Genomic DNA, 18,375 nt, shown 5'->3' on the forward strand with positions numbered 1-18,375 from the left:
ATCATGCATCGAACCTGGACTGGAAACTCGTTTCATACATGATATTTTACAAGTTTCAATGCCATTCTCCCAAATCTTCCCACCCTCTCCATCTCCCACAGAGTCCATAAGACTGTTCTATACATCAGTGTCTCTTTTGCTGTCTCGTACACAGGGTTATTGTTACCATCTTTCTAAATTCCATATATATGCGTTAGTATACTGTATTGGTGTTTTTCTTTCTGGCTTACTTCACTCTGTATAATAGGCTCCAGTTTCATCCACCTCATTAGAACTGATTCAAATGTATTCTTTTTAATGGCTGAGTAATACTCCATTGTGTATATGTACCACAGTTTTCTTATCCATTCATCTGCTGATGGACATCTAGGTTGCTTCTTTTTAAAAATTATTATTAAAGACATATGTGCATTTGGTAACGAATCCAGTGGTACTTAAAGAATTTATGATGAAAATCAATAGTCCCTTTCCCTTTATCCCTACTCCTAAAGATAACCTCTTAGTTATTTTAGTGTTTCTCTCTGACAGTTATTGCCAGAGCTGTAGATAAAATTTTTGTTCTTCTGTTTTTTGGTTTATTAATCATTACAAAAGAAGACTGTGTTTCAGAAGATTCATACTTCTCTTGTTTATATGTTGTTTTTGTTTCTACTGGAAGCCTGAGTACTTTTAAATGACATATTTGAACCTCCTTTCCGTTAACTTTTTAAAAAATTATTTATTTTTAATTAGAGGATAATTGCTTTACAATATTGTGTTGGTTTCTGCCATACATCAGTGTGAATCAGCCATAGGTACACATATGTCCCCTCCCTCCCACCTCCCACCCTATCCATTAACTTTTAATAGCCTCTCTTAACTACCTTGTAGGATGAAGATATTGGCTCCACTACTCTTTTTTCCGGTTCACATGATCCATCTCTCCATCTCAAAGGGATCTTTTTTTTTTTTCCAGAGGGATCTTTTAAAAGGTGATGGAAAATTGAGCTCACCTTTCTGTTTGGAGGTAAAGCAATAAATAAGATGATCTCTTAAGGGTCATTCTATGAAAATACAGGAACATATTAAAAACATGAGGACCGATCTGAAGCAGTCATGTTTATCTAATTCGTGGAAAAAGATTTCAAGAAGGGGATGGTGATTAACTGTGTGAGGAAATTGATTTGGGGCTCTTTACATCTTGTCCTAGCAGAGACCAATCCACCAAGTTGTTTCATGGAGGCCAGTGGAGGGTTGTTTGTCTAGAATCTTTTGAGGTGATGAGAAGCAAGAAGCCAAGTTAAGTGATAGCGTTCCCTACCCCCAGAATCTTCTGCAGACTTGGATGCTCAGTCACAGAAGACATGCACGTGTGCCTCTCCGTCCTCCTTCCCTGCTGTTCTCTGCTTGGCCCTGAGCAAGCCCTCTGATGCTCACCTGAGGATTCCCTTCTTTGCCCAGACATCAGGTGTGGAGCCAGTTGGTTGTCAACATTGCCCGTCCCCTTCCCACACACACCCCTTTCCGAGAAGCTAGCTGCTAGTCTGGGCCATGGTACATCTCTTCAGTTCCCTTCTAGCCTCACCGGAAGGCCACTTTAGGCTCCCAGTGTGAAGTGTGGAGCCTCAGTTGTCTGTGTCCTTGAGAGCCATAGGAGTCTTTTGATATTAAAGGTTTGGGTTTTCTTCTCTGGGGTTTTTCTAGTTCTCTGACTTAAAAGGGGAAAGGTGGTGAAAACAGAAACCGTTTCTTCCTTTTTTGCTTTCTAGTCCTTTCACTCTCTTTAGAACAGTTACTCATCAAAGCTATATTTTCTTTGCATTTCAGAATGAATTAACTGTTGTTAAAGACCATATCTGAATTTAGGTTTTGAAAAATCCATTTTTTATTTCTTATTGCCTAAATTACCAAAACAACCATTTCCTTCAGCTCCTCCTTCTCCCCATGAGTTGCTTCAGAGGCAGGCAGTTCCTGAGACTCAGGAAGGCCAGGAGGGAAGCCAAACTCCTGTTTGGTGGTTTCTAGTGGCAGAGCTGCCCTTTACAGGAGAGGAGTTTGCTTTTCCTCCTCCTCTTGACATTATCTGTTCCCTGGGGAGTAAAGGTTGTCAAATGGGGGACCTGTTCTGTTCAGTGGGCAAGTCCCCTAAATACTGTAATATGGGATTTCTAGCTCAACCCTGGGATAAAAGAAATAATGGCCTCCTCGCCTTCCTTCCTGGTGCCAGTAGTAATCCCAGTTGTGACCATTTCCAGATCGTCTGTATTTCCTAGTGAAATCTGAAATGCTGTATGTGGGAGGATGTCTGAACTTCTTTTCCCTTGGAAGTTTTGATAAGTGGTCTTTTAGGAGCTTTTGGTGTCTTGAAAATCTCTGGAGTAGAGGAAAAGAGAATCATGTGCCAAGCATAGAGAGATTGAAAAAAAAAGAGTTGGTTATATAAAGTGATCTGAGTCTGTTTTGTGAGTGTCTAAGCAGACCTAAAGGGTAGTAGTGGCCCCAGATGAATTTGAGGAATCTGAGAACCCTTGGTGCAGGGCGCTACAGAGTTGCAGCAGGTACTGATGAACACTTCCCTCTTATTATTCCTGTGCGACCCACAGCTGCGAGTAGAGACAGATCCACATGGGCAGAGGCGGCCATGCCGGTTCTGCTGCTCAGAGGTCACTGCCTCATTTGGGAAAGAGCATAGTGAAAGAGTCGCCACCTTCTTGCTGATTCCAGTCTCAGACTGCATCAGAGAAATTTAATTGGGGGATGAACTTCTTGCTTGACAGAGTTAAGCGAAAAATAAACTGAATTCGCCTTTTTTTTTAAATACTCCTTGAGAACTTAAGAGTTCTCCATCCATCTTCCTGCACAACGTTAGTGGTTGACTGCTGGGCGAGAGCAAGCTGGACTATGTATGTTGGGCAGATGAAGGTAACCTTGAGTCTTAACATTTCAGAGGTTCAAGAAGAGGCACTGAAAGAGTAGCAGTGGAAACTCGGGCTTTGCAGAGTGACTAGAGAGTCTGTATCTTGAGCCTCCTTCCACTTACTTGGGCTCACTAGGGTCAGTCCCCACTTATCAGGTCCGTTGATGTCACTATCAGTTGGAAAGTACCTGCCTTCCAGCTCCACAACTGCTTCTGCCTTCCTCCTGCTCATGCTCTTGAGTGTGACGGAGCCGCACGCTATACGTATTTGTGATGAGGCCTCTTGAGTCCTTTGCTACCTACAGCCAGACTCTGGAGCTGCGTCAATCTGACATTAATATAGTGTACCTCTCCCAGTCCTTGCTTTGAGATTTCCTCCTGTTCTGCACTGATTCTCCTGATCTGGATTTAGTGAGTCTCTGAAGAATCATTCTAGGCAGGCAGTGGCGTTTATCAGGTGTCCTCTCACTGACTTTCCTTCTGATTCCTCCAGAGAGGAATTGTTGGTTGTGTGTTTTCTTCTCCTTTGGAGATTCTGGACACATGGCTTCCAGCCTATCTTTTTGTCTTCTCACAGCCCCTCCAGTTCTTGGAGTGTGTGTATGAGGATGGGGGAAAGTGGGGTTGGGATAGGAGAGGGCTCACAGAAAACTAAGTCACTCTCCTTATAAACAACATAGGCATGTGCACGTGCATAGTTTATTAACCTTTTAGGTGATTAGGATTTAACTAGCATTTGTAGCAGAGAGGGCGATGGCACCCCACTCCAGTACTCTTGCCTGGAAAATCCCATGGGCGGAGGAGCCTGATGGGCTGCAGTCCATGGGGTCGCTAAGAGTCGGACACGACTGAGCGACTTCACTTTCACTTTTCACTTTCCTGCATTGGAGAAGGCAATGGCACCCCACTCCAGTACTCTTGCCTGGAAAATCCCATGGGCGGAGGAGCCTGATGGGCTGCAGTCCATGGGGTCGCTAAGAGTCGGACACGACTGAGCGACTTCACTTTCACTTTTCACTTTCCTGCATTGGAGAAGGCAATGGCAACCCACTCCAGTGTTCTTGCCTGGAGAATCTCAGGGACAGGGGAGCCTGGTGGGCTGCCGTCTATGGGGTCGCACAGAGTCGGACACGACTGAAGCGACTTAGCAGCATTTGTAGAGTACTACTGTGTGCCTATACTAGACTTCCTTGTAGTTCAAACAGTAAAGAATCTGCCTGCGAGGCAGGAGACCAGGGTTCGATCCCTGGGTTGGGAAGTTCCTCTGAAGAAGAGAATGGCAGTCCACTCCACTTTTCTTGCCTGGAGAATTCCATGGACAGAGAAGCCTGGTGGGCTATAGTCCATAGGGTCGCAAAGAGTTGGACACAACAGTGACTCACACACACACACACACACACTGTGGGCCAGGGACAGACATGTTAGTTCTTTCGCACACATAAAGTTACTCACTTTGTTAATACACAGTGACATTAAGAAATAGACATGTTTCTTCCCATTTTACAGTTGAGGAAACAAACTCGGAAGATAGGTGGTTTGCCTAAGTTTACACACATACTGGCAGAGCCTAGATTTTGAATCTCAGCCTGTTTGAGTCCCAGTTCAGGAGTTTTCCCACCATCCTTCAGCTGCCACAGCACTGGAGGAAGGGAGCATGATGTCATGTCCTCAGACGAGCAGAGAAATGGCACACCTCAGCAGGGCTGACGATGGATGTTTCTGAGCTATTTTCTTCTCGGTAAAGCCTGGTATGGTGGTTGCTGGCCATTATCTTTTGGGTGCGTTGAGTCTAAAAAGGAAGGTAAGAAAAGTATCTATAACTGGAAAAACACATCAAGATTTTAGCACTAAATAAAGGTGAGATGTTCAGGACCTGTGTATGGAGTGTTACATGAGGAACAAAATACAGTTTAAAGAGGAAAACATAAAGGTTACTGGCAAGGCATTTGAGGGAGATATCGGAAGAGCATGGAGGGAGAAAAAAGCATTTGAAGAGTGGGGACAAGAGAATTAAGACCAGAATTGCTTCCCAGTCTATCTGAAGAATTTGTAAACCTATATAAACATAACAAAGATAAAGCAACATTTAACAAATACAAGTTAAGAACAGAGGCTAAATTGAGTAACCAAGCACAGAAGGAGTGAAGAGTAATGTAGGGGTCGGAGGTGGAAGGAGGGAGTCAGGGTAAGCTTCCTGGGAGGGGATGACTTTTCATCTGAGTTTGAGTGAGTCCCGGAAGACATAAAGAGAGGGGATGCCTGGGAAGGTGTCCTGGTGAGGGCCAGACCTGAGGTTGGCACCACTAATGGTGTGTGTGTGTGTCTCCCTTTCTCTTCCTTTCTCCCTCCTTCCTTCTCTAGCTTGGAAGCTCAAAGTCTGGCTGTGGCCATGGGAGACACGATAGTGGAGCCTGCCCCCCTGAAGCCAACTTCTGAGCCCGCTCCTGGCCCACCAGGGAATAATGGGGGCTCCTTGCTAAGTGTCATCACGGAGGGGGTCGGGGAGCTCTCGGTGATTGACCCTGAGGTGGCCCAGAAGGCCTGCCAGGAGGTGCTGGAGAAAGTCAAGCTCTTGCATGGAGGCGTGGCCATCTCTAGCAGAGGCACCCCCCTGGAGCTGGTCAATGGGGATGGTGTGGACAGCGAGATCCGTTGCCTGGACGACCCACCCGCCCAGATAAGGGAGGAGGAAGATGAGATGGGGGCCACGGTGGCCTCAGGCACAGCCAAGGGAGCAAGAAGGCGGCGGCAGAACAACTCGGCCAAACAGTCTTGGCTGCTGAGGCTGTTTGAGTCGAAACTGTTTGACATCTCCATGGCCATTTCATACCTGTATAACTCCAAGGAGCCTGGAGTGCAGGCCTACATTGGCAACCGGCTCTTCTGCTTTCGTAATGAGGATGTGGACTTCTATCTGCCCCAGTTGCTTAACATGTACATCCACATGGACGAGGACGTGGGTGATGCCATCAAGCCCTACATAGTCCACCGCTGCCGCCAGAGCATTAACTTTTCCCTCCAGTGTGCTCTGTTGCTGGGGGCCTACTCTTCAGACATGCACATTTCCACTCAGCGACACTCCCGTGGGACCAAGCTACGGAAGCTGATCCTCTCAGATGAGCTGAAGCCCGCTCACCGAAAGAGGGAGCTGCCCTCCTTGAGCCCAGCCCCCGACACAGGGCTGTCTCCCTCTAAAAGGACCCACCAGCGCTCTAAGTCAGATGCCACCGCCAGCATAAGTCTCAGCAGCAACTTGAAACGAACAGCCAGCAACCCTAAAGTGGAGAATGAGGACGAGGTAAAATTCCCGGGCGGGACGGAGGGGCAAGCCAGGTGGCATGGAGACAGGATGTCTGGTTCAGGGTTACTCTGTCCGTTTCACTCCTTCCCTCTGTTTCATTTCACCAATTAAAGATGGAATGTTAGAATGGAAAAAGACCTTAGGATTCATGTATTCCAGCTGCCTCGTCTTACAAAGGAAGAACTCAGAGACCCAGGGAGATAAAGTGACTTGCCTCAGGTCGTATAGCTTAGTAGCAAGGCTGATACTCCTGACTGTCCAGTGGGTTTTTACTAAATTGCACTACCATCCTTTTACTTCCTGAGAACTGTGGCAGAGAGCCTCCCCAGCCTGACTTGAACCCTGGGATATCTACCAGGTCCTCTCAAAGCAGCAACCATGGCGGGGAGGAAAAGGGGTTCTGTGTGTGAATTCTGTGCATGCTGGGGGAGGGGAGATGATAAGTAGACCCTCAGCTTCATTCCCCTGGCCACTGCTCTTCATAATCCCTCTCCCTCACTCCCTGGAGATCCTGCTCCTTGTTGACATAAGGGTAAGGTTCATTCCCTGTCACTGAGGCATCTGCAGAATGCCTTCCCGCCTGCCTTTCCTTGGGGGAAGGGCTGTCTTGCTTGTCTCTTTCCCATATCATTTGGGAGAAGCACAGAAGGAAGAGGGAAGCAGTCCTGATACAGAGTAAATCTTGGGCACACCCAGTGTCGAGTCAAGGACCTGAACCCAAGAAGAGAAAGCAGCAGTCGGGGTGTCCCATTTAGGATACAGAGTGGGATGAGATAAGCCACCAGCTGGTCATATTGTTCAGTCTCTAAGTCGTGTCCGACTCTTGGCGACCCCGTGGATGCAGCACGCCGGGCTTCATACACACCATTTATTCCACATCTGGACAGAGAGCAGGGAAACTTGCCCCATGAACAACCAAGTGTTAGTGACCTACCTAATGTCCCAGCCAGAAAATGGTCCCCCAGTCCCCACCCCACCCCTGACTCCCCACCAGCCAGGCTCCCATCTGGCTGCCAGCCTAGCCTTAGGGAAGAAGGGAGAAAAGACTGAGGCATTTGCACTTGCTGGAGAATGCGTGTAGCCATGGTGCTGGCATCTGCCTCTCTGGGGCCCACAACCCACCCACATTTTTGATACAATGGGACTTCTTTCAAGTAAAGAGGTCAGAGTGACTAGGGCAGGGAAAGGCAGGAGGGAAAGAGAATACAGAGCCTGGTCTGTCTGGAAATTTGGTGTTGTGATACATTTACTGAGCACTTAGTACGTGCCAAGCATCATGTCAGATATTTTACATTTAATCCTCACAACAACGTTAAGAGACAGGTATTGTTTTACCACTGAGGAAACAGAGGGGTTAGATGATTTGCCTCAAGTTTCTCAACCAGTGTCTGTCACACCCAGCCTCAGCTATCAGAGTCCACATGGGGAAGAACAGCCTAGGCCTTAGCCATGAAGGTTTCCACGCCCATGAACAGGCAGGGCCCAGCTGTTCTCAGAACCAGAATGGACCATTTTCATTTCCAGTTGAGCTTGGCAGGAAGCCCAGGGTCATGAAAGGAGGCTGTTGGAGAGCAAGAAGAATCATCCAGAGCTGGTGGGACTGAGGTCATGCAGGGTTTGGGAGCTCCTCTTGGGGTCAAGCCTGTAGTGGTATGAGTGTGAGCAGCTGTAAGTGAATCCCTTGGTGCCTCGTGTCAGGCGCCTCTTGGCTTTTCTCCGTGGGCATTTTGTAGTACTCATCTTAGGGCCAGGAAAACTGAGGCCTTGGGCTTTCTGTCCTCTGTGTTGATCCTTAGTCCCTCTTGCAGCCCACTACTGCCTAGGATGGGATTTGGGGTGATGCTGAGACACAGGTATTCTGTGAATACTAAAATCCTCCAGATTGGCTTCTCCAGCTGCCATTCTTCCCAACCTGGCTCCTTTTTCCTGGGTCAGTAGATCCAGGGACGAAAGGAGACACCACTCCCAGGTTATATGATGCTAGCAGAAAGAGACACCAGAATCCACTGTGGCTCCCCAGGAAATGTGAGAGTGAGAGTCACCAGGAGTCTAAGCGTTGGAGTCTTCAGCCCAGAGGTCTCTCCAAACCCCTTTGACTTTTCGAAGATACATCTTTCAAGGCCTTTGTCTTCCAAGTATTGGTTTTCTTTCTTCTAATTGTCCACCTCCCCTGTCATGCAACATTCATTCACTCAGCCTGTAGTTCTCAAGCTTGTCCACGCAGAGCCTGTGCTGGAAGCAGCAGGGATGTAGGATAAAATGCTGTCCTTTCCTCCAGGAACTTACAAAGTAATAGGGAGATCCCATTATCTAGGAAGTTGTTTGGTTTGTGACTCTTCAATTTTGTATCCTGAAACTTTACTGAATTTCTTAGTTCTAGCGATTTTCTGGTGACTCTCTTGAAATGTTGATTCCTGTACGTGAGAAGGAAGTATACAGCTCACTAAAACAAAACGCAGGATTATCTAAGGTCTGAACAGAGACTCTCAAAGGAGAGACACCCTGTTCACCCTCTCTGGCTTTCCCCGTGGGCTCTGAGTTTAATACTGTGCTCCCACCACCAGCAGGGACCCTCTGGAGGGTGAAGCGAGGACTCCAGGAAGAATCCCAGGTGCTCGTGCAGTCTCTTCCTGCCTAGGGTCTCCCAGCAGAGTTCTTCTCTCCCCACATTTCACAGAGGGTTCTGTTTTTTAATGAGGAATCCTTTACACTCTTCCCTACAAGTAAAGGGCTCCAGCACTGATTTCTCCCATCTCCTCCCGCTCCTGCTCCCACCCGCCGCCCAGCCCAGCCCTTCAGAGCAGTTTTTCTCAACCTCGTCAGGGAGCTCTTAAGTGGGGCAGGTAGTTTTCCTTTCCAGTTGTAACCACTTGGTGGATATTTTGGCCTAGGGTGGGGGCTCAGGGAACGGAGTGATTTAGATCCTACCCCCACCCAACACGTTCCCCCTGTAATGTAGATCAGCCTTGTCTTCTCAGAGCTATAACCTTTGTACAGAGAAATCTGTATATCACACTGGAAGCCCAAGAGGCCTTCCAGCCCGATAGAGTGTGATGTCAGCTTCTTGGCCTCAAGCTTCTCTCCTTAGAGCTGACTCAGTTTGAGTGACTCAAGTCTCCAGAGGAGGAGAGAGGAGCAGTTCATGGTATATCTCCCTGCCCCCAAGGCTGTTAATGAGTCAGACAGGACCATCCTGTCTGTAGAAGCAGCTGGCACGGGGCTTGTGGAACCCAAATCCTGCCTACTGTTCCTTCCCCACCCAACTCCGGGGTAGAGATTGAGCCAGCAAGTCATCATCAGCCTGCGCATCCTGGCTGCCTTGGTGCTCCCTCCCACCACCACTCCCCTCCAAGCAGAAGAGCTGTGGCCTTGGGAGAGTGTACAGCTTGACTTCTTCAAAGTGCCACTCTCTCCAGATTCTTTAAAGAAAGACCCAACAAGAGGGCCTCCAGCTGGAATAGAATGTAAACCGTGGAATCGAATTAAGTAGATGCTTGAAATTCTGATTGCAGAGTAGCTCAGTGACCACTGCCCTCCTGCCCTGAGAGCGGCTTTGACTTTGTCTCTCGAGTCCAGGACCCTCCCTTCCTGTGCACCGTGTACCCATATTGCCCCTCTCCCTGTCCTGGGAGACCTTGGTGGACAGAACCCAGGGTGGGCCTGTGCACGAGCGCAGCAGAGCCGCTCAGTGACTTGCAGCACCAGTCCTGTCCCTGTTTTGCTCGCAGACACTAGTAAGACAGGAATGGGGTGAGTTTTAGCTAACTCCCCCGAACTGGGACTAGGACAGCTGCTGTGGAGCAGCCAGCCACTCAGCTTTCTCAGACGGATTCAGTTGGGACCTGGCTTCTCAGCTTACATCCAAAAATTGTAGTTTATTGAGTGTCACATGAAACGGCCTGATCGGAAGCCCACAGAAGTTTGGTAGGGAAGAGAGTTACTCGTCCTTAACTCCCAGCAGCACCTAGCACAGATGTTTCATGCTCCTGGGTCCCTGCTAGCCCTCATCACATGATTCAGGGGTGGGATTGGGTTTCCCAGGGTGATAATGAGGCTGATTAGAGAGGAGATGTACCTGGCACTGAAAGGTTAGCTCTGCTTTCTCCTTGACATCTCCAAGAAGCTTGAGGAACATGGGATTTCTGGTATGGGGGCCATGCAGCTTGTTAAATTCAGTCTCAATGGTGGTCTCCATGGAGAAGGGGTTGGTTGAGCATGTGAGTGAATAAAGAGGAAGCAAGAAAGCTTTGCAGCATCAAGGTACCTGCCTCCCTGACGGATCCAGCTGTAGGATTTTTTCCTAGAAGGAAGGCTTGTGCAGGCAAGAACAGAAGGGCAGGAAATGAAAAGCAGAGGCCACTACCTCTTCAACCCTTCTGACCTCAAGGTCTACGCTAGCTTTCTAGCATCTTCCACAATGTCAAGAATCTAGGCAAGTGGCATTTGTGGGCTGACTTTCTTTCATTAAAGCAGAAGGGTAGAGCTGCATAAGAGAAATAGTTATGATCCGGGTTGGAGCTAAATTCTATGCCTTTGTCTCTCTCCCTTCCCTCCCTGCCCCTTTCTTCTCCCCCTTGCCCTCCGGCCCTTTCCCAGGAGCTCTCCTCCAGCACCGAGAGTATTGATAATTCATTCAGTTCCGTAAGTCGGGCCAGGCTGGGACTGGGTGGCAGGCTCCCCCCATGGCCGCATTTCCTCTCCGTCCCCAGGTCTTCTGAGTCCCCAGGTCAAGGCTGGAGTTAAAAGTTGCCTTTTCTTCCTGGGACTTCAGCCCCTAACTCCCAGGCCTCCGAGACCTGGAGGAGCCCCTGCTCTTCGTTGCCAGTGCTGAGGGGGCTCAGTTGATCCTTCTCCCAGGACAGCTGGGTTGTAGTGCAACGCAGCCCCCAGCTCTTGGTTCTCTAGAGCAAACAGCTGGGAGAGAGGTAGAATTTACCCCTGGATTGAAGCCAAGAGCTGCTTGGCAGAAACCCCCAGGATCCTGTTTCTCCCACCCAGCACCCTTTCCCTGTGGCTTCTGCCGTCAGACCATCAAATACTTATTCAGTGTCTTCCAAATGCCAGGCCCCATGCTGGGTGAGCTGACTGGAGAAGCAAATAGGATTTGGCCTGAAGGAACGTTGCGCCTCCCCACACCAGTTTCCTTTTTAACTTCACATTTCTTTCAGGTCTGAGTTCTTCCCTTTCCCAGCCCCCTGCCCAGGATGTTTCGTAACCCTCATTCTCCTTTCTTGTTCCCTCTGGACTAACCCCTGACCCTCCGGTCCCACAGGGTCTCGGACCTTGTTGCTGGGCAGAGACGTGAGAGGAAATGCTGGACCCTCTGGGAGTTTGGATGATTCTTTTACGTTTTACTTTTGATTTGTCTTCCCAATCAGTTTTCTCTGTTCTGTGCTGATCCCCTTTCAGTCATGACTCCTATCTCCTCCCATGTGGCAGTGCCTCTCTCTCGAGGCCGGGGGTCATATTTCCAACATGCTGACGTAACTTAGGGGCTCCCAGCCCAAAGGCTGAATTGAGGATGGGAAGGAATTCTCTTGTTTCTAATCTGAAATAACTATGAATTGGTTGGGGTGGAGGGTCTTTGGGACCATGACCATTTGCCACCTGAGTGGATGGATTAGGGGATCAGGATGAATGAAGGAGTGAGTCTCCAGATTTCCTCTTCCTTTCTTTAACTCTCTCTGAAGCCCCTAGGATATTTCCAGGGACCAGAGGTCTAGTTCTGTTGTCTTCCTGTCTTTATCTCTTTTTCAACCCTGCCTCCCGAAGCATTCCTGACTGATTCAGACACCTGGGTCTTCATTACTGTGTGGGGCCCTGGGCCAGTCCCCTGTGGGTAGAGCCTGAGAGCTGAGCTGTCCCTTTGAACCCTGGCTCTGAGCACATGCAGAGCTGGGCCTGGTACTGCTCAGCTTTGCAAAGAAGCTCTTTATGGCAATGTGAGGGGGTGAGGGTAGAAATTCTCACTCGGGAAACTGAGCTTGACACACAAAGAGGGAGAGAAGCCTGGTGAGTGAGATACTACTGTTTCTATTTGAGGAAGAGAGATTGTCCTTGCCTAGCTGAGGAGAGATGGGCCAGGGAGCTGGGTGGCCATCTTGATAAAATGCCCCTTAAGGTGGAAGGACTTAGGCTGAGAAAGGAACCCTTTTCCATGTCTAGCTGAGCCCATCTCTTTCCCCATCCCCGCCTGACTCCCAACACTGACTTTGCCCTTTCTAAGAATGAAGTGCCCAGCGTGAGCAGCCAAGCCCACAGGAGGGAGCGAATGTGGGTAGCCTAGTCCCTGAGAGGTAGGGGAAGAGGATCCAAGGAGGAATCACTGAGACAGGCCTTCAGGGCCGGCACCAGGGCCTGAAAGGAGCTGTCTTCTCCACCCACCTGTGCACACCTCCCAGCCTCCATGTGCTTTTTCTTTCCCTGTTGATTGTTCCCTCATTAGTGCAAAGTCTGCTCATCCTGCCTCATACCCTGCATGCGCACTGACCCTCGGTGAGAGATTGTGGGGTGGGCAGGGGGGTGCTGTGGAAGCAGCAGCAGTCACTTGAATGGACTGAATCCTCCTTTGAAAGGAGGGGTACTGATTCACAGCTCCCCTCTGGAGCTCTGCGGGCCTGCTGGACACCCAGCCTAGGGATCCTATGGGGAGAGGGATGGCCTCGTTGTTGAGATGGGTGAAGCACTTCAGGTGTGAGCAGCATTGCTGTCTGGGTCCCTGGCAGACCTCTCTGGATGTCATCCTCCCGTCCGTCTGGGAGCCTTGGGACAGTTCCTCGGGAACTCAAGTCCAAGAGAAGTGGGGTGCATCGAGTGACCTGGAGTCACACACCCCCTTCCCGTCAAGAAACAGCCTGTGAAGGAGGGCAGTGCTGGCTTTTCCGCCTGTTCCCAATTCAGGTTGATGGGCGTGGGTGGGATCTCCTGAGAGGGCCGTCAGGTCTCCCTTCCCTGGAGTACTGGAAACACTGGGACCCCTGGCCTGCGGGGCTAGTTGTGACTGAGTGGGAGGACCACTTTTTTCTATGGTTTCTTCACCATCTTTTACTTCACGCCACCCCCCTGTAGCCCGTCAGACTGGCTCCTGAGCGAGAATTCATCAAGTCCCTGATGGCGATTGGCAAGCGGCTGGCCACACTCCCCACCAAGGAGCAGAAGACACAGCGGCTGATCTCAGAGCTCTCCCTGCTCAACCACAAGCTCCCTGCCCGAGTCTGGCTGCCCACTGCTGGCTTCGACCACCACGTGGTCCGCGTGCCCCACACCCAGGCTGTCGTCCTCAATTCTAAGGACAAGGTAGGTGGGCTCGGGCCTCAACCAGACCCCTCATCTGTCTCTACTCCCGTGGCTGTGTGTACAGGCCCAGGGAAGCCCCCCTGGCATCCTGAACTCCTCCATAGCTCATATGCACCTGTCAGCCTTGACTTCACCTCCGCTCTGTTGTGATTCCAAGCGCCCGCCTGTCCCTGTTCTTGGGCTTTGTTTTTCTGGACCAAAGAGGCCTAATGTGTTCAGCTTGCCTCCTGCTCTGTCTCAGAGAAGAGCCACTCTCCTCACCTTCTAGTCCTTCTGGGAGCCCTTCTCCAGCCCTTCCATAACTCTGAGGCTTTCCAGGTACAGCAACAATAAAAGTAGAGAAATGTTTGTTTCTAAGACCTTTTCTGATCACAGTGGGCAGGGAGAAGGAGAGAAAGGTGCCCAGTTCACGTTGGAGAGAATTAGCTAAAGTAGTATGCTGGTTGAAATGAGTACTAATGGTTCAGATGTTTGTTTGTTTTTTCCAGAAGACGTATTGAAGATTAGAATCCTGGGCACAGTGCCCAGCTTTTTCCTAGTCTTTCGGTTTTGAGGACAAGTCCGCAGAGGCATTCAGGCCTCTCTGATGGGTGGTAATTGATAGTTTGGGGTGGTTTTGGTCAGGTGCACCCTCTGTACATTTTGAAGCTCGGCTGAACATTTGCTAGACCTATATACTCTCAGCCAGACTCTTACATATGTATTCACAGGATCAGTTCCTGCCCTAAGTAGGGCATTCCTGGTGTCTGGGGACTGATGGAGGCGCTGGTGCAGGGGTGGGTAGCAGGACAGACTGTGTTACCAAGGTTGAGTTTGAGGAGAGCAGTGGTGGAGGGATATTACAAATACTGTTCTCACTACCCCCCAGGCTCCCTACCTGATCTATGTGGAGGTCCTCGAATGTGAAAACTTCGACACCACTAGTGTCCCCGCCCGAATCCCCGAGAACCGAATTCGGAGCACCCGGTCTGTAGAGAACCTGCCCGAATGCGGCATCACCCACGAGCAGCGGGCAGGCAGCTTCAGCACCGTGCCCAACTATGACAACGATGACGAGGCCTGGTCGGTGGATGACATAGGCGAGCTGCAGGTGGAGGTGAGGGAGCTCCGAGGAAGTAGTACTGGCCATAGGGCCTGTTCCAGGCGCTTTCAATGTATTTGAGACAACACAGCACTCCCTGAGGCAGGCTGGAGCAAATGCTCAAATGAGTCGGGTAGTTAGTGACAGGGGTGAGTGGGGAAGCACTGACTAGGTCTAGTCTGGAATAAATTCGAAAGTGAAAGTGGAGAGTGAAAAAGTTGGCTTAAAGCTCAACATTCAGAAAACTAAGATCATGGCATCCGGTCCCATCACTTCATGGGAAATAGATGGGGAAACAGTGGAAACAGTGTCAGACTTTATTTTTCTGGGCTCCAAAATCACTGCAGATGGTGACTGCAGCCATGAAATTAAAAGACGCTTATTCCTTGGAAGGAAAGTTATGACCAACCTAGATAGCATATTCAAAAGCAGAGACATTACTTTGCCAACAAAGGTTCATCTAGCCAAGACTATGGTTTTTCCTGTGGTCATGTATGGATGTGAGAGTTGGACTGTGAAGAAGGCTGAGCACCGAAGAATTGATGCTTTTGAACTGTGGTGTTGGAGGAGAATCTTGAGAGTCCCTTGGACTGCAAGAAGATCCAACCAGTCCATTCTGAAGGAGATCAGCCCTGAGATTTCTTTGGAGGAAATGGTGCTAAAGCTCAAACTCCAGTACTTTGGCCACCTCATGCGAAGAGTTGACTCATTGGAAAAGACTCTGATGCTGGGAGGGATTGGGGGCAGGAGGAGAAGGGGAGGACAGAGGATGAGATGGCTGGATGACATCACTGACTCGATGGACGTGAGTCTGAGTGAACTCCGGGAGTTGGTGATGGACAGGGAGGCCTGGCGTGCTGCAATTCACGGGGGTCTCGAAGAGTCGGACACGACTGAGCGACTGAACTGAACTGGAATAAATTCAGTTGGAGCTTGTTTTCCAGCAAGAAGAATTTAGGCTTAACGTAAAGAGGAACTTCTAAGCCCAGGGAAGAGTGGAAAATTTAATCAAAATGTATATTGAACACCTGCTATATAAAGCAAAGAAGAATAAGTCATATGTTTGTTCATTCAAGGAATATTTATGGAGGGCCTTCTTTTTGCCCACTCTGAGTGCTGTGTGCTAGTAAACAAGGCTTGGACCCTGCCTGCAAGGAGTTTGTGACCTAATAGGAGAGAGAACAAGCCCAGTTAGCAGGTAGATGTAGTGTGGTGTGATCCAGGTTGTGCTGGAGAGAATTCCGTGCCAGGCAAGCATCTGCAGGTGGCTGCTGCTGCTAAGTCGCTTCAGTCGTGTTGGACTCTGTGCGACCCCATAGACGGCAGCCCACCAGGCTCCCCCGTCCCTGAGATTCTCCAGGCAAGAACACTGGAGTGGGTTGCCATTTCCTTCTCCAATGCGTTAAAGTGAAGCTGCTCAGTCGTGTCCGACTCTTAGCGACCCTATGGACTGCAGCCTACCAGGCTCCTCCGATCATGGGATCTTCCAGGCAAGAGTACAGGTGGGGGTGGCGCTTATTCCAGACTTGGGGTTGGACACACCCCAGATGATTTCCTGGAGGAAGTAATATCTCAGCTGAGGCCTGGAGGTAGGTAGGAATTAGCTGGACAGAGTATTCCAGGCAGAGGGGACACCTCGTGCAGAGACCGGAAGACACAAGGGAGCTTGGCCTATTTTAAGAATAGAAAGAAATTTTTTGTGGCTCTGATGTGTGGTCGTGAGATGAAGAGTAGTAAAGAATGAGGCTGGAGAGGCCAAAATGAGCCAGATATAAGAAGGATCCTGTAAGGTGCAGAAAGAAACTGGGATTTTGTTCTGGCGTTATAGGAATCCAGAACAGGATTCTGTTAGAGCTATGACCCAACCAGATTCCACTTTGTGAAAAGGCAGACTCTGTACTTGAGCTGGCAGTCCAACTGGGGAGATCAGATGCAGACATTTAAGAGAAAAAAAAATCTATGTATAAGATACACAACAAAGCAGTGTGCAGAAATGGCGGATGGGGTTAGGAGAAATGCACTGGCACAAAGGCAGAAGAAAAGAAGGGGCTTGATACGGGCCTTGGAGGCTGGTAGTTTACAGTTAGAGGTGAGGAGGTAAGATTGAATGGCGCAGGGCTTCCCTGATGGCTCTGTGCTAAAAAAAATCCGCCTGCTAGTGCAGGAGACACAGGTTCAATCCCTGGTCAGGGAGGGTCCCACATGACGCGAAGCAACTAAGCCCGTGTGCCACGGCTGTTGGACCTGCTCTCTAGAGCCCAGGAGCCACATCCAGAGAAGCTACCGCATTAAGAAGCCCGAGCACCACGACTAGAGAGTAGCCCCTACTCAGCAACAGAGACCCAGCACAGCCAAAGTAAATCAAAGATTGGATGGCTTCGTTTAAAGAAATGCTCAGAGGAACCTAGCTTGGAGAGGGTCTGTTCTGGACCCTAAGGAAGACTGCATTCCTGGCCTTGGGGAGCTCTCAGTATAAAGCTGCAAGTTCGGCTTTCTGTGATGGTCCTGGCAGTGGTTTGCAAACTGGAATGCATTGGAAGTCTTCTGGAGGCTTCGTTAGGAATTCATGCTTCCGGATCCTATTCCCAGTCATTTAAATGCAGATCGATGGTGGCTTGGGATCTGTGGTTGAGCAGCATTCCAGGTCATTCTGAGGCAGCTATAGCTGACACACTGAGAAACGCTGCTAGAGGGTCTGGGGGCGGAGTGGGGAACCTAGATAGTGTAGGGTCCAGGAGATGCATGACCTGGGGAGGCTTCTTGGAGCAGAGTTTGAAAAGGAGGACTGGTCATGCTGTGGAGAGGGCAGCATGAAGGGTGCTCTGTAGAGGAGGTGGAAGAGGCGCCCCTGTGCTCAGCGCTTCTGACCTGCAGTGCCCTGCTCTCCCCAGCTCCCTGAAGTGCACACCAACAGCTGTGACAACATCTCCCAGTTCTCCGTGGACAGCATCACCAGCCAGGAAAGCAAGGAGCCTGTGTTCATCGCAGCAGGTGACATCCGGTATGGGCAGACCGTGCGGCCCCTCCTTTTTCATCCCTCTCTTAGGCACCGCCTGTCTCTTTGTTCCTTTCCTTTCTGTCAGCCTGTAGCTTCCCGCTTCTCTCTCCTTACTCTGTCCTTGTCCTGAGGCCACCAAACTAGAGGGAGTGAAGGTGTGGGTTGGGAAGTTACTGGGCTACTACAGAAAGAAAGTAAATTTTAAAAGGACTCCAAAGGAATAAAAGCACCAGAGGAAGGTCTGAGCATTTCCCAGAGTGGGTCTCGGAAGACAGAGGACACGCGTGTCAGACGCATTGCTCAGAGGAGGAGGAGATGGTGTGGGAAATGCAGATGCTGGAGCTGTATCTGTCCTGATGCAGAATCTTGGTAGGAAAATGGGGAGGGGCTGCTAATCTGCATTTAACATGATTACAAACCACCAGGTGAGCAGAAGGGTATCAGTGGTGTGTTTCCTTCCATGAGTCTGTCTCAGCCCAGGTTTCTATCTCTGTGTGCCCAGAGTCAAGGAGACAGTGCAGGAAATGCCGGCATAGACAGGGACAGGAGGCTCTGGGGTTGCTCCTCCAAGCAAATGATACAGTTTCTTCCTGCTAGACGGCGCCTTTCAGAGCAGCTGGCTCACACCCCCACAGCCTTCAAACGAGACCCAGAAGACCCTTCTGCAGTTGCTCTCAAAGAGCCCTGGCAGGAGAAAGTACGGTGAGTTGGGTAGAGATCCACCCTCCATGTTCTGTCAGTCTCCTCTGAAAAATCCATCAGGCCTCAGGCAGTCTGAGTCCTTACCTTGAGGGGGGTTTGAT

General features: G+C 49.8%; 1 protein-coding gene across 6 annotated transcripts in view; it reads left to right on the top strand.

Annotated features, from left to right (window-relative positions):
* PI4KB (phosphatidylinositol 4-kinase beta) overlaps positions 1-18,375 on the top strand; it is a 28,550-nt gene that overhangs the window by 2,941 nt on the left and 7,234 nt on the right. For 2 of the 6 annotated variants that reach the window (XM_059881859.1, XM_059881867.1), the window contains exons 3-8: positions 5,258-6,194; positions 10,794-10,838; positions 13,266-13,493; positions 14,362-14,589; positions 17,466-17,575; positions 18,170-18,274. In XM_059881859.1, coding sequence (XP_059737842.1) covers positions 5,258-6,194; positions 10,794-10,838; positions 13,266-13,493; positions 14,362-14,589; positions 17,466-17,575; positions 18,170-18,274 — 1,653 coding nt within the window. 6 annotated transcript variants of the gene reach the window in all.

This window comes from Bos taurus, chromosome 3, assembly GCF_002263795.3.
Source record: "Bos taurus isolate L1 Dominette 01449 registration number 42190680 breed Hereford chromosome 3, ARS-UCD2.0, whole genome shotgun sequence".
Taxonomy (NCBI): domain Eukaryota; kingdom Metazoa; phylum Chordata; class Mammalia; order Artiodactyla; family Bovidae; genus Bos; species Bos taurus.